Here is a 15,934-nt window from a genome sequence, read left to right on the forward strand (position 1 = left end):
GTTCCTGGAGTAACATATGTAAATATATGTATATCAGATGAGGCTTCTGGTCGGGCATTATTCATGTTCGTTTTCTTTTTAGTGGAAAAAATCAACGATTTTCTAATATGTAAATCCTTAGATCCGATCCTTATGACACTGTTCCTGTTTATGGCAACACTGTTGATTACAATATTGCTGAAATTTTGGTATTTAAATACTTAAACTAAACACCATAAACGGCAGACATTTTTCCATAAAATCCCCAACAAATAGTACAGCTATAAAACGTATGGATGAGAACAGTTTCGGTGGGAACAGCCAATACACACACCATTCAAACGTCCCGACTGACGAAAATTCCCTTAAGGAATTGGTTTATTAAATTTACCTTGGGAAATCAATCGGCTAATCGATACACATTGATTTTTAAAACATATTTAATAATTTTGGTATAATTAATTTCTAACATCGAACTTCAATAAATAAATATGTGTATAACTATAGAATTTATGTAAACATAGTACATACTTTTGGGTTGTCGGGAAAGGGATTAGGGAGGAGGGGGAGTGTGTTGCCCAAATAAGTGGAATCAGTCTTTTGCACCTAGATACGAATACTCTTGCCTAAACGGTGGGCACTGGGTGTGGGAATGTGGGATGGGGTTTCGTATGCATAGCATACAAACAGGACGATATATAGGGAGATTTTTTCATAGATTAATGTTAGAAATTGTGCTAGCGGCATTTAAAACCGAACTAATTGAATATTCAACTTAATTGAAAACCTTTTCAGATTGTGCCCTGGCGCATTGGTCCTAGAAGCGCAGGCCGTAACGTCCCGGGCGTTTGGCCGCCACCTCGGTCTCACGCTGCTGCTGGCGCTTGCGTGTTGTATATCCAGAACTGGTGGCGGGCATTTCTGGAACGCCATCTTCTGCGGGCGGCATCGGCGGGGTTGGTGGCACTGGTACTGGGCCCTGGGACTCGCACTGGGACTGCGAGCTGGAGGGAGACGGTTCTGTGGGCACTGGCTCGGCTGAGTCCTCCAATGGGTTCTGTTCCGGCTCTTCGCTCTCAGCCCTGGCGAAGAGTGTTCGCCGCACACTGCGCAGATTGCTTCGCAGCTGGCTGCTGGCCGCTGGTTCTTCGGCCTCGTCATCCGACAGGGGATTGCTTGTGATGGCAGCAGAGCCGCGTGGTCGTTGCCGTGGAAATGTGCGGTAATCCTCGTACACGGCCAGGCAGATTTCGATGTCGCGCAGGCTTAGACTGGCCGTCGGAGTTTGGCGATAGCCCAGCGTCAGCAGGACGTGCTGTGAGTCGCCCAGCTGAATGCCGCCGTCATTTCTGTTCCCCTCGACGTCCTCCATCACACCCCGGGCCTCAATGTACTGCAGCATGTCCATGACGTGTCTGGCCGGACGTGGCGGTGTAACGAGATGTGGGGAGCTGCGCGGCAGCACGTCCACATCCTCCTCCACCTCACCCACCGCAGGGCGCCGTCCACCATCCGCGTTGGCGCGGTCACGTTCCTTCTGCTCGTGGATCCGGCGGCGCACTCGATCAAAGCTTCGCCCAAACCGCTCCTTGATGACTACCTCCTTCGACAGAGTGCAGGGGCGGGCCTCTTCGAAGCCGATGTGCTTGAAGCGATTAAATATCTGAGTGCGGATGAAGCCAGTCACACCCACGACGCCCCTTATGTGACGCCCGAAAAGGCTGAGGATGCAGTCATCGGCCAGATCTGCACGCACCAGCCCCGTGTCCACGCCCACGATGAAGTTCTGCACAATCTCGCTGGGTGATGGCTGGGATGGAGATGGATTCGCTGCAAATTGTTCTATTGGTTAGGAGGACGTTCGAAAGAAACGCGAACCAAATGAATGCCTTACCCGCTGTCTGGTTGCTGCTGTTCGGGTTCATTTTGCTGTTGTACGTGTGCCAAAAAAAAAACAAAATTTGTATTTCCACCGAACTGTGGATTTGAACAACTAACAAATTAAAGTATAAAATCCATTAAAAAGAAAAATTTCCCAATTGAAAACAAAGCCACTTATCGATAAAGTATACTACCCTGACCCTCAAAAATATACCGAAATATTTTAAATACTTTTCTAAATGCCCGCCAAACCCCATTTAGCGCACAAAAAATACCGACATTTGTCGCTCTCAATTCGTGGTGGTTTTTCAAAATTTTCTCTCTTTTCCGAGGTGAAGAGAGCGTTTTCGTGATGACTTTCCCCTCCTTTTCGTGGTGTGAGCAACATGTATTTTACGGAAACATATCAAAAGCGCAACGACTGTAGCTCGATACTATCATGATAGGCTCAAAACCATCGATAGTAGAGGCTAGCAGCAAAATATCGATACCATCGATTGTGCCCTCTTTGGTTTGACACCTGGTCTAACAAATTTTAGCAAAATGTTCAAAAAGTATGTATGAAATGTGCCGTTGAGATGACAATAATTCTTTTGGATATCTAGATTCGAGGAGAAGGACAGTATCTCGTCCATACAGCAGCTCAAATCGTCCGTACAGAAGGGCATACGTGCCAAGCTGCTTGAGGCATATCCCAAGCTGGAGACACACATTGATCTGATATTGCCCAAGAAGGACTCGTATCGCATTGCCAAGTGGTAAGTGGTTGAGTGCCCTGCCCTGCCCTGCTCGTACAGGTAATACAACATTTGTTAATATATTGGCAGCCATGACCACATCGAGCTGCTGCTAAACGGGGCCGGCGAGCAAGTATTCTTTCGGCACCGCGATGGCCCTTGGATGCCGACGCTGCGCCTTCTCCACAAGTTTCCCTACTTTGTCACCATGGAGCAGGTGGACAAGGGTGCCATCCGCTTTGTTTTGAGTGGCGCGAATGTCATGTGCCCAGGGCTGACGTCGCCGGGTGCCTGCATGACGCCGGCTGAGAAGAACACGGTGGTGGCCATCATGGCCGAGGGCAAAGAGCACGCGCTGGCCATCGGTCTGCTCACACTCTCCACTGAAGAAATGTAAGTGGCAAACGAATGAGTACAACCACATGGCTGGCTATTCTAGATTTTAGATTTTCAAAACCTGCTTGCTTTCCCTTGCTCCTCCGCAGTTTGGCCAAGAACAAAGGCATCGGCATTGAGACGTACCATTTCCTCAACGACGGCCTTTGGAAGTCGAAACCAGTCAAGTAAGACCGAAAATCAGGACAGGACCCGGACCGGACCCCTGCACACGCGCGCACACACGCCATGCGGTCGTTGCTTTTATTCTGAGAGCAAAGAATGGTTTTTATTTCGTTTGATATGCAAACTGAATCCTGATCATAATTAATTTTTTTTTATTTTCTTAATTTTAAACTGTCAGTCAAACTATTTAAGCCGATGCGAAATATAATTAATGGCATTTAAATATAAACTTTGAACAGGTGCAAGGCAGGACCCAGCCACCTGTGGAAATGGAGACCGGCTGGGCGATGTTTCTGAACTTTTGTTTTGGGTATCATCTACCCGGGGGGCACATGCCTATAGCTTCCCATGAGTGATTGAGTGTAACAAAACAAAACAGTACAGATACTAGCTACAACGCCAATAAATGTACTATTTGGATTATGAAGTACGAAACAGACTTGCCCGGCAAGGATGAACCTCGCCATATGTCTGTGCAGGAGCGTCGCAACTTTAGCCGCCAGCAACAGTTCGACATGAGACGATGCATCAGTATTATTGGCTGTGACGTGGCAGAGCCAAGCGTTGAGTCGCGAACCCAGCTATCGAACGTTCCAGTTATGGAGGCCATGAACTGCGGGGATCATCCGCTGGTTCAGCCATCGGCTATGCGCATGATGATCAAAATTATGGCAAGCAGGTTTGTGCCGTGAGATTACTGTGTTTTGCTTGCATTGCAATTATCCTTGCGCCACCATCACCTCCACAGCGCCCAATCGAAGTACAAGGCGCACAAGCGGGTGGCTGCCAAAGCCGTCTGGGTTTTAACGAATATCGCCAAGAGTGGACCCGATACTCGTCTGCTTGTGGGTCGCCACAACTTAATTGATGCTCTCGTGCTGTTGATGTCATGCTGCACCATGGGACAGTGGGGCCTGGTCTATTTGCAGCGTATGATAAAACTGGTACGGAATATGTTCCAAGACCCCAAATGCTGTCCCACGCTGTCGGCCGGACAGCTCAAAAGTTTTCTGGCAGCTCTCTCGCAGCTGATTTATTTCCCCGATACCCCAGTGCTGGTCGATCGCTGTGCCGCTTTGTCGTATATCAGCGATCTGACGGTTAATGTGCAGACGGTCTTCGATTCGGGAATAGTTTACGGTTCGGTGATGCTTTTGCATAGCAGCGACGAGTTGCCGTTTATGTGTATTGTCGCCGACGAAGATGATAAGGTCAGTAGCTAATGGAAATCCTTGACAGCATTGAACCCTTGCCGCACAATCCATTGTGTGTATTTCCAGCTTACTGAGGTGATCATTGCCACTGGCTGTATGCCCCTGCTGGGCGACCTGTTGCTGAGTACAAACAGAGACATTGCCAAGGAGGTGGCTTGGATTTTCAGTAACATTGGGGTCGGCACCCACAGCCACATTGAGTCACTGTTCCGGGCTGACATGTTCCACCTCATAGATGTCGTTCTTATGGACAGCAATCCCAAAGCCAAAACGGTTGCCGCCTGGGTGGAGACCAACAAAATATGCTGTGGTGGCCGGGTTGGGGCTAAGCTAACACTAGACGCTCTATTCAATTCGTTCCTTTATCTGCTGGATTGTGATGACCTGAACACCACCGAGGCGGTGCTGACTGGGCTGTCAGATCTCTTGAAGCTGGCCACGCATTGGGGCACTGCCGAACGTATATGCATCCTGGTCGAGGATTCGGGTGCACTGGACAAGCTGGAGCTACTCCAATATAGTTATTCAGGAACACTGCAGCTGACCGCCGATTCGATACTCAATAAGTATTTTGCCGACTCCGATGAGGACTAGCCAAAGGAAGAGCTCGCTCGCTTCTCACCCAATCTGTATTAAATTACATGCCACATACCATAGCACATACCAGATTCAGGATTCAGACAAAAAGGCTCTGCTAAGGTGTTGGCACTTGTGTTCAGTTTTACCCCGTTCCGTTGTTCCACTAAGCCAAAGCCAAGGACCTGTGGAGGCTGCAGATTGCAATCCGTAATTGTTTAGTTTTTTGTTAATACATGTTTCCAGTTGGCCAGCCCGCGATTCTATTCTGGCAGCAACTTTAAAGTTCCGCAAACTATTTTGCATGCATCTGCGCTTTCACATACTGATAATGAACATCTGGCAAGGGGCGAACTGTTAATAAATGTTATTCAGTTATTACATCATATCAATTATAGAACGTATTCCAATATTTTTATTTTATCGTCAATCGTCTGTTGGTCAGTCCTTAGTGAGAAAAGAACATGTACATATACATATAGTAGTAAGTCGGTCATAAAATATCATAAACGGTTCAAAAGTTTCGGCAGATTTCCTCACCAGTTATATAAATGTATAACATCTGGCATCCCTGGCCGAGTTATCGATGTGCTCGCACGAAATCAATGCTGAAACCAGCTGTTCGTCGCCGGCCATGCGCACTGCCCAAAACTAACGGTTATAGCTGTGCGCTGCTCTGTTTTGTTCCTGCGTAATGGACCGCTTTTTGTTAGCAGTCCAACATTTGTGGCGTCACACGGCAACTGCAGCAGCTCGAGGCACCATAACATACAAAACGAGTCGAGGGGACAGCGTATCCATACGATACGCTCGCTCGCACATCAAACCACAAGTGGCAGCAAGTACAAAAGTTTTACAATTCCATCGCACGCATCCGCTTCCGAGGAATTTCAATATGGTAAATGGCGCAAGACTGTGAAAAAGTGAAAAAAAAAAACATTCAATATGTTCAAAACATATAAAAGTGTATTGTGAAAAGTATCTGTGTTTGTGACATATGGAATGGATGAAGCAGCATTGAAAAATCACCGTTGCAGCCAGTGCAGTGTGTATGTGTGTGTGTGTGTGTGTGTGTGTGTGGGTGTACGAAAAGTTTTCAAGGAAAACGGATACACACTGTTTGAACTTTTTGAAGGTGCACCCGAGATGCAATGCAGTGCAAACTTTTCGAACAGTGGGAGGACATGTTGAGTCACGTACACAGATACAGGTACACAGCAAGCGAGTCGAACTCTCAAGGGGGGTGTCCGTACGGTGTACGCGGTCATATGGCGGCATCTAACATAAACAATATGCAATCCTTTCTTGGTTATTTTATTGATTTTACTCCAATTTTGACAGGCAACAGCAGCAGCGGCAACAGAAACAGCAACGTCGGCGCTAATTGAGTTGTTATTGATGGCGTGCAAGGCCAACAACGCAGCAAAGGAGTCGTTCACGAACTAAAGCTCCCTTCCACCCCACCCCCATAAAGGCAGCACAAAGCAGCAGCAGCAGCAGCAAGGCCTACGATAAGAATAACGGGACACGACACACCGTAAGCAACAGTACAACGGAACAGAACCCAAACAGCAGCAAGGGAGTGTGAGAACGAGTGAGCGGGACGGAGAGGGTGGCCGTGGCCCTACTCTCCCAGTGCAATATGGAGGACCTTTTTCTGCTAATTATCAAGGAGTCGACGGGCACGAAACATAACGCTTTGCGACAAACGGCGCAAATTGCTTACGGTATGTGTGTTATATATGTACCATATGTGTGGTGGGTGTGTGTGCGTGACGTGTGAAGGAGATAAAAGAGAGGGCGAGAGAGAGAACGAGCGATAATGGTTGAGCGATATTGAAAACATTGAAGACCGCAATTTCCTTTCATTCTTTCTTCCTTCCTTTCTTTACGCCCATTCCATTGCCTAATGTTCACCGTTGGTTTTTGCCACTTCCTTTGTGACTCCTTCGAGTGGGAGGGCATATTCGTTATGCTATCGCTTAGCCAAACTCCTGATGGTTCAGTGAACTATAGCATATAGAGCAACATAGCCACACATACTCGTATGTACATTATATCAATGAAAAGGTGTATCAATATACCCCTAAACTGTAAAGAAAATAATTAAATAACTTTACGTTAGATGTTGCAGTTTTCGCATAACGCATAACTACTTCTACCCTAATAACGTTCCATTTTCAAAGGGTAGCATTTTATGAAATATTCAATCACATTCAATTCCTCTCAATCTAATTAATTAAGATTCAAAATAAAACGTTACTTTTGTGGGGAGTTGCGACTCTTCCTGAAGCTTACAGTATGTATGTATTTCATATGTGTCACACGTGGCCCGACATCACGATACCTCAGGACATAGCATCAAGTATCATGATGCCTTCCCACAAAAGTTCCGAATGTGGTTTGGTTTTTGTTGTATGTCATCGTGCCATTTATCAGCAAAAGATAATAATAAACTGATTGCAGTAGTCAAATATAATCAGTATTTAGGGTATTTCCCACTTCCATACGCATTTCCGTTTTTTCTGCGCTTTCTTTTTCTGATTCGTTGTTGGCTTTGTGACGTTTCTCTGGAATGTAGGCAATGATTTGGTGAAGTACTGCGCCCTCTGTTTGGATCTCGCCCGAAAAACACACCGTGGCCCATTAGCCTTTAATCACCTTCCGCTTATCGTGGGGAAATTTTAGTTTTTTTTTACTGTCTGCGTTTTATGAGTATCAATGGATTACCACGATGTCTTTTGGTTTTGTGTACTTGCAGATAAATTGTACCGCCAGCATGGCATCCACCGGGATCCATCGCACGAGCTGCGCTCGGTCTGCTTCACGGCCCTGCAGATGGCACTGGACACCAAGCGGCCAAAGTTCATCACGATGGGCCTTAATGGGCTGCATGTAAGTGCCGGACAATCCGATCCGGAAGTAAGGGTAGGGGAAGCGAAGGGATATTCCAACCGGAGATTCCGGTGCGCACACAAAGCGGATATACATATGTACATACATATATATATAATTGAATGTGTGTACACATTTCCCTCTTGTGTGCCCCGGGGATTAGCTAATTACTCGAAAATCTCTTGGGACTTGTGGACCTCTCTCTTTGAGAGAGTGAGAGAGAAAGAGGGGCCCTTCCTGCTCTTTGTTTCTGTAACTCTTTCATTATTTAACGGAATTTCATTTGGGTTCCCTCTCTTCCCCCACACAGCGCGTTATCAAGGACGAACGTTTCTATATTGGCCTAGAGCCCGAGGACGATTCCGTGTGGCTGCCATCGCAGCTGCTGCGTGCCACCAATGGCATCCTGCCATCGACCAGCAGCGAGGACACCGTGGTCAATGTGCTGCGGCTCTTCCTGGCCATGGCCTGCTCGCCGGCCTGCACATTGAATGGCCGCCTGCTCATCGAGATACTATCCCGCTGCGGCGAGTGCTGGGAGATGGGCTCCCGGGCCACCAAGGCCGCCTCCTTGGCGGCTGCCTCCCAATGCCTGCGCACCTTTTGCGCTTTCCTCATCGAGGAGGCCGAGGAGGTGAAGAAGACGGCGCCAGCGGGTCTGATGACCCAGACACAGGCCTCGGCCGTCTACAACGAGGTGATACCCGTGATGCAGTGGCTCTGCAGCCGCCTGGTGGAGCCCAATGTCAACACATCGCCCAACAAGAAGTGCGAGAATCACAGCTCCCTCTACCTGACCGAATGCATACTGACCCTCAGCTCGGCCCTGCCCCGCAACGTTCATGCCAATCCGCACTTCACCTCCTTCCTGTGGCAAAAGTTCTGCCCCACATTGGCCGCCGCCCTGGGCTCGCCGGGACGCATCAATCTGGACAAAAAGTTCACCTACAAGTGAGTGGACGGGCGGCAGGGCAGCATTACCAACCATTATACCATTCTTATATGCCCTTTTCCCCTTTTTCTGACAGAGATGCTCTCCACATGATTGAGAACGAGGCACGCGGCTTCTTTACGGGCCCTGGCCTGGACGGACCCCAGGCACGATGCGTTTACCTGACGGCCATTCAGCTGCTGCGTATTGCCGGGGCCCACGGCTCGCTGCGTCCCATGCTGGAGGCACTGTTCCATCGTATGCTGCTGCTGCCGGCGCCCCAGAACCGCACAGAGCCGCTGCGCTGTGTCCGGGAGATATTCAAGAGTCCCGAGCGGCTGATCGATCTGGCTGTCATCCTGTACGTGGACAAGAACACGGCCCAGGGCTGTAGCGATGAAATGGCCCTCTTCAGACTGTAAGTAAATCGAAATGCGAAAATGCGAGGAACGATTCCCCATCGAAGCCTAATCTTTATAGCTTGGTGGATGCCATGGAGGAGTGCGCCTATGGGGCCAGCGGTGCTGGGGGTAGCGCCTGCACGGAGGCCAGCCTCCAGGCCAGCGTTGAGTGCATGGTGGCCCTGCTGGACAGCCTGCAGGTGCTCTGCAGCGGTGATGTGACCGAATCGATGATCAGCGATCAGATTGTCCAGGTGGTGAACTCTCGCCACGATCTGCTGAAGGATGCCGACTATTCGGGGCCCTTGACCTACCAGAGCATGGCCCGGCTGCCGGCCCCCTATCGGGATGCCATTGTGGAGTTCCGCCAGAATGTGTTCGAGACCTCCTCGGGATCGGAGAGCGATGGCGAGCCGCCGAACGAGCAGGACGGCGCCTCTAATGGTTCGGGCGATACGGAGGGGCCCGAGGACGATGAGCACAGCAGCTCCAGTGATGAGACGTCGCGCGTGGAGAATCGCTGGCCCTACTCCCACCTGGAGGCGCCCGTCATGCCCATTCGTACGGACAGCGACAACGATCGACAGCATGCCCGTGACTTTGCCCGTGCGCTGCGGCAGGATCTGGTCCCGAAACTGCTGCGGCTGCGCAGCTGCGTGGAACTGGACGAGGCCATGCAGGAGTTCGCCTCGGCGGTGTGCCAGGAGAACAGCATGAACTTCTCGGACTTCGACTACAATCTGACGGCCATCAATGCGGATGGCATCTACCTGGCCATCTACTCCTCGCTGCTGCTCAGCCTCCAGCTGATGCGCGCCGGCTACTACGACCAGGCGGTGCCCGTGCCCGCGGCCCCCAACCGCGACATCCTGGTGCCCATGTCCGAGCAGCAATTCGTGACCTCCGTGCAGAACACGGGCGTGCTGGTGTACCTATCATCGCCATGGCTGTGCGAGCTCTATCAATCGGTGACCATGTGCAACATCCTGGAGGCCATGTCCCGCCAACAGCTGGAGGGCATTGGTCCGCGTTGCGCCCTCGTCGATATGCTGTGCGACGCGGGCGGCCTTGGGGCCACACAGATGCTATCCGAGTGGCAGCGCCTGCAGACGGCCACCCAGGTGAAGCACAGCGACGACGAGCAGCACGACAAGCGGCGCGAGGCGGCCAAGAAGCTGTGCCGACGGCTTCTCACCTGCTGCTGGGACTCGATGGTGATTGTGCTCAGTTCGGGGCTGGGCGATCTGCAGACAGCGTCTGCCTCCAACAAGCTGGTGGCCCTGTCCAAGCGCACGCTGAGGGTCAAGGCCAAGGCGAACAAGTCCAACGGGGAGGCGCTGTATGCCATGTGCCTGGATGGACTGCATTCGGTAAGATTTGCTCCATCTGCTCCGAAGAAGAGCCCCATAATTAATTCTGTTCTGGATAATCCTCCCGCTGCAGGCGGCCACGCTCAGCAACAGTCTCAACCTGCAGCATTTGGCCGGAAAGATTCTCAACCTGTTGGCCTCGAATGTGTGCCAGACGACGGGGCCGCGCATCTCCGCCAGCCAGGCCATGTCCATGGATGTGGTGCTCACGGGCGGCCTCAATCTGGGCAGCTACAGTGCCGACTGCTGGCCGAGCATCTTTGCCGTGTGCCGGCATGTCAGCCAGCTGGAGCATGAGATATTTAGCATGCAGAATCCATCCATATCGGCATCGCCGGGCAGCAGTCGCAGGGATCTGGAGACGGGCGAGAAGCTGAGCAATGGCAACAGTGCCCAGGATAAGCTGAATCTCTCCTCGATACCCATCGATGATGATGAGACCTGGTAAGGCACCAATCCGACAGCTCTGGCTAATATCTGTCCCAGACTATACGAATCTCTCCCTCTCTCTCTCCCGCTTTCTTTTCGATACAGCGTTGATGTCTATAGCTTCCTGCAGGCGCCCATGCAGAGCCCCAACACGAACATCACATGCATACTGAAGGTCTATTCGGGCACCAATGAGGCGGTGCTGCTGAGCCAGTGCGACACCTCCAAGGTGCTGTGCGCGTTGTCCCATCAGGCGGAGAATCTGTTCAGTGATGCCGCCGAACGGCTCAGCCTTCCGTCGCTGTGCCAGTTCCTCAAGCATCTGTGCCGTGCCTCCCGCGAGCAGCTGTACAAGAGCCAGGTGGCCCGCAAGGGCACACGCATCTGGTGGCCCAGCAAGGGCTGGAAGAAGCTCGACTCGCTGCCCATGTCGCTGCTCCTGCATCGCATCGGTGATGTGACGCTCAAGGTATTTCGCAGCTCGCGGCCGCTGCTGCACGTGCTCAAGGTGTGGGCCATAACGGGACCGCATCTGATGGATGCCGCCTGCCACAGAGATCGCATGATCTCGAAGCGGGCCATCGAGTACATACACGACATCATAACGGCCCTTCTGGTGGAGCAATCGGAGCTGCCGTATTTCCACTTTAACGAGGCCTTGCTGAAGCCCTTTGAGAATCTGCTCAGCATGGACACGGATGTGGATGTGCAGGATCAGATTGTGGCCTGTCTCTACGAGGTGGTAGAGGCACATCGCACCGAGATACGCTCCGGCTGGCGGCCGCTCTTCGGTACACTGCGCAACGCCCGCAGCCGGATGCTCAACATGAGCAATATCATCGACATCTTTCGCGTGTTTCTCGATTCGGACAACACGCTGGTGTTCGCCAATGCCGGACTCGACTGCATACTGTGTCTTCTCTCGTATTTGGAGATCTCTGGTGGTGGCAGCAATAACAATAATACTTGCACCGGCACCAGCAGTGGCCCAGGAGCAGGCGCAGGCGCAGCTGGTGGAGAGGAGGAGAATGCCTTTAGGCCGACAGACTTTTTGCACGAGACGTTGCGCTTTCTGGAGCGCTGCTCCAGCATACTGGGCTTCATGTACAGCATGCCCAAGTGCCCGAACTTCCACTCGACGTACAAAATCAAGGGCATCTCGTACACGCACATTATCGACGCGAACATACCCAGTTCGATGGAGAATTTCACGTACTTTGGCAACGACTATCTGCAGACGCGCAACGAGCAGTATATGATCTCCTACCGCTCGCTGCACATCGACAAGGACACCATTGTGAAGATCGATGAGATGGACAAGCCGTCGGGCGTGCTCAAGGTGTGGTTCCTCCTGCTGGATGGCCTCACCAACTCCCTGATCGTCTGTCCGTATTCGCACCAGGCGCCAATACTGCAGACGATCTTTAAGCTCTTCAAGAATCTGCTGGCCACGCCGGGCATAGATTTTGGTTTCTATTGCATCAATCATTTGCTGGTGCCGATGATCCAGGACTGGCTGCGGTACATCAACAAGACGGGCGCCTCCTGGCAGCTCATCGAGAAGAATTTCAAGCACTGCTGTTGCATGACCACCGACCTGGTGGTGGAGTTTATTGAGAAATCAGTGCCCGAGCAGCGTCGCTTGGGTGCCGGCACCAAGACGCGTCTCACCCAGATTGTCCATCCCGCCGATAATCTCATCTACTCGAAGCTCAAGTTCGTGACGGAGCGGATCGAGCAGCAGGAGCTGCCGAATCTCAATCTCAATCCCACGACACAGGCTGGGGTGGGTGTGGGTTCGGGTGCAGTCCCCGACGCCAGCAGCAGCAGATATGATAGCAGCTCCAGTTCGGCCAGCGAGGAGGAGCAGCATCAACAACAGCAGCACCAACAGCAGCAGCAGCAGAAGGGCGGCACGGGAGTAGGGCCTGCCACAGCTGGGGCCACCTCCACGGGCAGCAGCAGCAACCTGATCGAGTCCCCCACCAAGATCTCCAGTTCGGCCACGCTGGCCCTCAAGCAGCTGCTGCTGGTCCTCATCGAATGCGCTTCACAGTCACAGGAGGCGATCGCACGCATTTCGGTGTCCTGCCTGAAGCACGTCATCCTGTCGACGGGCATGCTGTTCAACGAGTCGCAGTGGATGATCGCCTGCTCGGCCATCCATCGCGCCTGCACCGTGACCATTGCCCCCCTGCGGCAGCTCTCGTTCGCCTTCCACGAGAAGTCCAATAGCTTCTACGGCGACTGTGCCAACGTGAAGGTGGCCGCTCGGCGTGACAGCAGCCTGGAGGAGCTGGCCCGCATCTACTCGCTGGCCCAGCAGGTCTTCCTCTCGGACAATCAGCGGGAGCCCGGCCAGGGGCAGGGCCCCAGCGGCACGGGGCCCGGTGCGGGCACGGGCGGACAATGCAAGCTGTCGGACGACCGGAGCTACTCCTTCCTGCTGTACCCCCTCAACAATGGCTTCAATTCGAATCTGGACAACTTTGTTATACGGATTCCGTTCAAGAATCTGGTGGTGGGGCTGCTGGCCAACCAGATGCTGCTGCAGCTGGTGGCCAAGCTGCTGCTGTCGCGGCTCAAGTGTGTGCCCCAGGCGGTGTCCACATGCATCTTTGACAATTATGCGGGTGCGGCAGCCACGCCCAGCCACGACTACGATTTGGACTTTCGCTCCAAGGAGATATTGCTGCGCTGCGTCAAGCAGTACCTGATGTCCGCCCTGGAGTTCGACTCGCGGCCGGGCCTCAAGTTCCTCATGCAGAAGGTCTCCAATATCGAGTATGCGGCCAATCTCTACAAGCAGATGACCTCCTCCTGGATGATCTACTACATAGCCCTCGTCGACTCGCACCTGAACGACATTGTGGTGTACAACCTGGGGCCGGAGGATCTCAACTTCATCCTGGAGTCCTGCTCGCGGCTGAACACCACCACCGTGAAGAAGAAGGAGAACTTTGTGCGGTATCTGTTCTGTCTGCAGGATGCCTGGAATCTAGTCTGTGAGCTCTACCTGAGCAATTCGGCGCTGCACGACCTCGAGACGGGCTCGGGCGGCAGCAGCAGCAGCAGCAAGCTACGGCCGGAGCAGTCTGCAACGGCAGCTGCCAACAAGAAGCCACCAATGGCGGCGCCGCCCCACCATCCGCACCCACTTGCACACACACACCCCAACCTGCATCCGCATCCGCATCCGCAAATGGTGGGCAAACCCATGTGCATCTCGCTGAATGGGAATGGCAATGGGGCTGCCGATGCAGAGATGACCGAGGCCGCCGGATCGGGTGGATCGCCCAGCAAATGCGTGCAGCAGCAGCAGGAGGAGGAGAATGTGACGATGACAACGCTGATCAGCGAATTCCAGCCCAAGTGCCGCAACAATCCGTTCGATACGAATCGGCAGGCCAAGTCGGAGGCAGAGTCCATATCGCCGGAGATTGAGCAGCAGCGGGCGAGCAGCATTCTAAAGGACTCCAACTATAAGCGGGCGGCACTCGCCCAACTGGTGGTGGCCTCGATGGAGCTGCTGCGCTCGCTGCCCGGCGAGGCCGAGGAGAATCTTAAGCTGCTGATGACGCCCACCATACGGGAGGCCTTCCGGCTCGTCCAGCTGCAGGGCAACGAGCTGAAGGTCAACCAGTTTTAGGCAATGCTTGTTGAGTTTTATTTTGATCTTTAGGCGCAGCTAAAACCGGCCCCTACTCAGTATCCAGTATCCTGCTACCAGTTTCCCCCAGTATCCCCCAGTTCACCTTATCCCAATCCAAATCCCAATCCGCCTGCCAACGGCTAAACTACAGCTACGTCTGCATCTTGTACTGCTCACGCCCTGTCACCTCTCAAAACTATCTTTCTCTCTGTATCCGTATCCGTATCTATGTGTCTCTCTCTCTCTCTCTCTCTCTGTCCGTATCTATAAACCGCCCGCAGTTCCCTAGCACAGCAGGCAAAACCATTTCAAAGTAAAAGCTCAACATGTCAGCCAGCACAAAGCAAACAAAGAAAAAGTACAACGGTATAAACCAAAAGGAAAGCAAAGGAAAGGAAGGGAAGAAAGATCACCAGGATCCAGATTCTGAAGAAGATGAAGAAGTAGTTGACTAGAAGAACTAGCATAAGCACGTGAAGAACGTGTGTGTAGTCCTGTAAATTATATTTAGTCGAAAAAACTTTCTCTCAACCTGAACCTCAGCCTCCTGCCCTCCTGAAAGCACGTTCTCCCCCACACACCACACACCCCAATATGCATATATAAATGTATTGTAAAGAACTGTTAGCTAGCTAGTCCCAAAACAGACATCCGAGCCCCCCTTCCCAAAAGCAACATCACCCCCCAACCCAAGGAAAAATATAATATTATATATATAATATGCATTAAGATTATAGCAAACTGTAAACGTATGTAAAACTTATAGCGAATGTTAACTAACACAAAATCAGTGCCGCCCATTAATCCACGATTACCACCATTACCGATTAGACACAAACACACACACACACACACACACACACACACAGACAAAGACACAGCCTAAAACATATAGGAACATGAACATACAATATACATACATAATATACCACGTATGTATATAGTAAATATATATATAAATAGTACATATGTGTGTCCAAGTAGTCCCGTGCTGCCTTTAAAAACTTGCATACCTATGTGCCAGTTGCCCCGCTGGTACAAACCCAAAAATGAAGGATAACCTACCTACATGTAACCTCCTGCACCATCCGAAGCTTATAAGCCTCTATCTGTAATTTCCAAGCAAACAAACAAACAAACAAAAATAATCCCAACCCAAGTGGAGCTTGGAGCTTGATTCGTGTCGGATAGTTGAAGTCCGCCCAAGAAAGAACTTGGGGATCACTCGACTCTAGTGAAAACTGGGTAGATCAGTCCTAAACCTACCTTTAACAAGTAAACGCACTCCCACGCCTGCGCTACATACAT

General features: G+C 51.6%; 4 protein-coding genes across 4 annotated transcripts; 3 read left to right on the forward strand and 1 right to left on the reverse strand.

The window, feature by feature from the left end:
• Positions 1-408: 408 nt before the first annotated feature.
• LOC111077430 (cell cycle negative regulator roughex) lies at positions 409-2,028 on the reverse strand. The gene is made up of 2 exons (XM_022371706.2): positions 1,874-2,028; positions 409-1,809 (listed from the first exon to the last, which is right to left on the reverse strand). Exons 1-2 carry the CDS (start codon positions 1,902-1,904, stop codon positions 797-799), a joined length of 1,044 nt encoding a protein of 347 aa, XP_022227398.2. The 5' UTR covers positions 1,905-2,028; the 3' UTR covers positions 409-796.
• A 286-nt stretch (positions 2,029-2,314) lies between these two features.
• On the forward strand, positions 2,315-3,375 carry LOC111077435 (malignant T-cell-amplified sequence 1 homolog). Its single transcript, XM_022371710.2, has 4 exons — positions 2,315-2,414; positions 2,466-2,618; positions 2,688-2,990; positions 3,083-3,375. The coding sequence occupies exons 1-4, from the start codon at positions 2,404-2,406 to the stop codon at positions 3,162-3,164; spliced, it is 549 nt and encodes a 182-aa protein (XP_022227402.1). The 5' UTR covers positions 2,315-2,403; the 3' UTR covers positions 3,165-3,375.
• Positions 3,376-3,478: 103 nt separating this feature from the next.
• Positions 3,479-5,161, forward strand: LOC111077434 (importin subunit alpha-like). The gene is made up of 3 exons (XM_022371709.2): positions 3,479-3,837; positions 3,907-4,369; positions 4,439-5,161. Exons 1-3 carry the CDS (start codon positions 3,581-3,583, stop codon positions 4,964-4,966), a joined length of 1,248 nt encoding a protein of 415 aa, XP_022227401.2. The 5' UTR covers positions 3,479-3,580; the 3' UTR covers positions 4,967-5,161.
• Positions 5,162-5,465: 304 nt separating this feature from the next.
• LOC111077432 (brefeldin A-inhibited guanine nucleotide-exchange protein 3) lies at positions 5,466-15,470 on the forward strand. Its single transcript, XM_022371708.2, has 8 exons — positions 5,466-5,846; positions 6,290-6,675; positions 7,710-7,843; positions 8,154-8,794; positions 8,872-9,192; positions 9,255-10,545; positions 10,619-10,989; positions 11,080-15,470. Exons 2-8 carry the CDS (start codon positions 6,591-6,593, stop codon positions 14,621-14,623), a joined length of 6,387 nt encoding a protein of 2,128 aa, XP_022227400.2. The 5' UTR covers positions 5,466-5,846; positions 6,290-6,590; the 3' UTR covers positions 14,624-15,470.
• Positions 15,471-15,934: the final 464 nt, after the last annotated feature.

This window comes from Drosophila obscura, unplaced genomic scaffold, assembly GCF_018151105.1.
Source record: "Drosophila obscura isolate BZ-5 IFL unplaced genomic scaffold, ASM1815110v1 contig_165, whole genome shotgun sequence".
Taxonomy (NCBI): Eukaryota; Metazoa; Arthropoda; class Insecta; order Diptera; family Drosophilidae; genus Drosophila; species Drosophila obscura.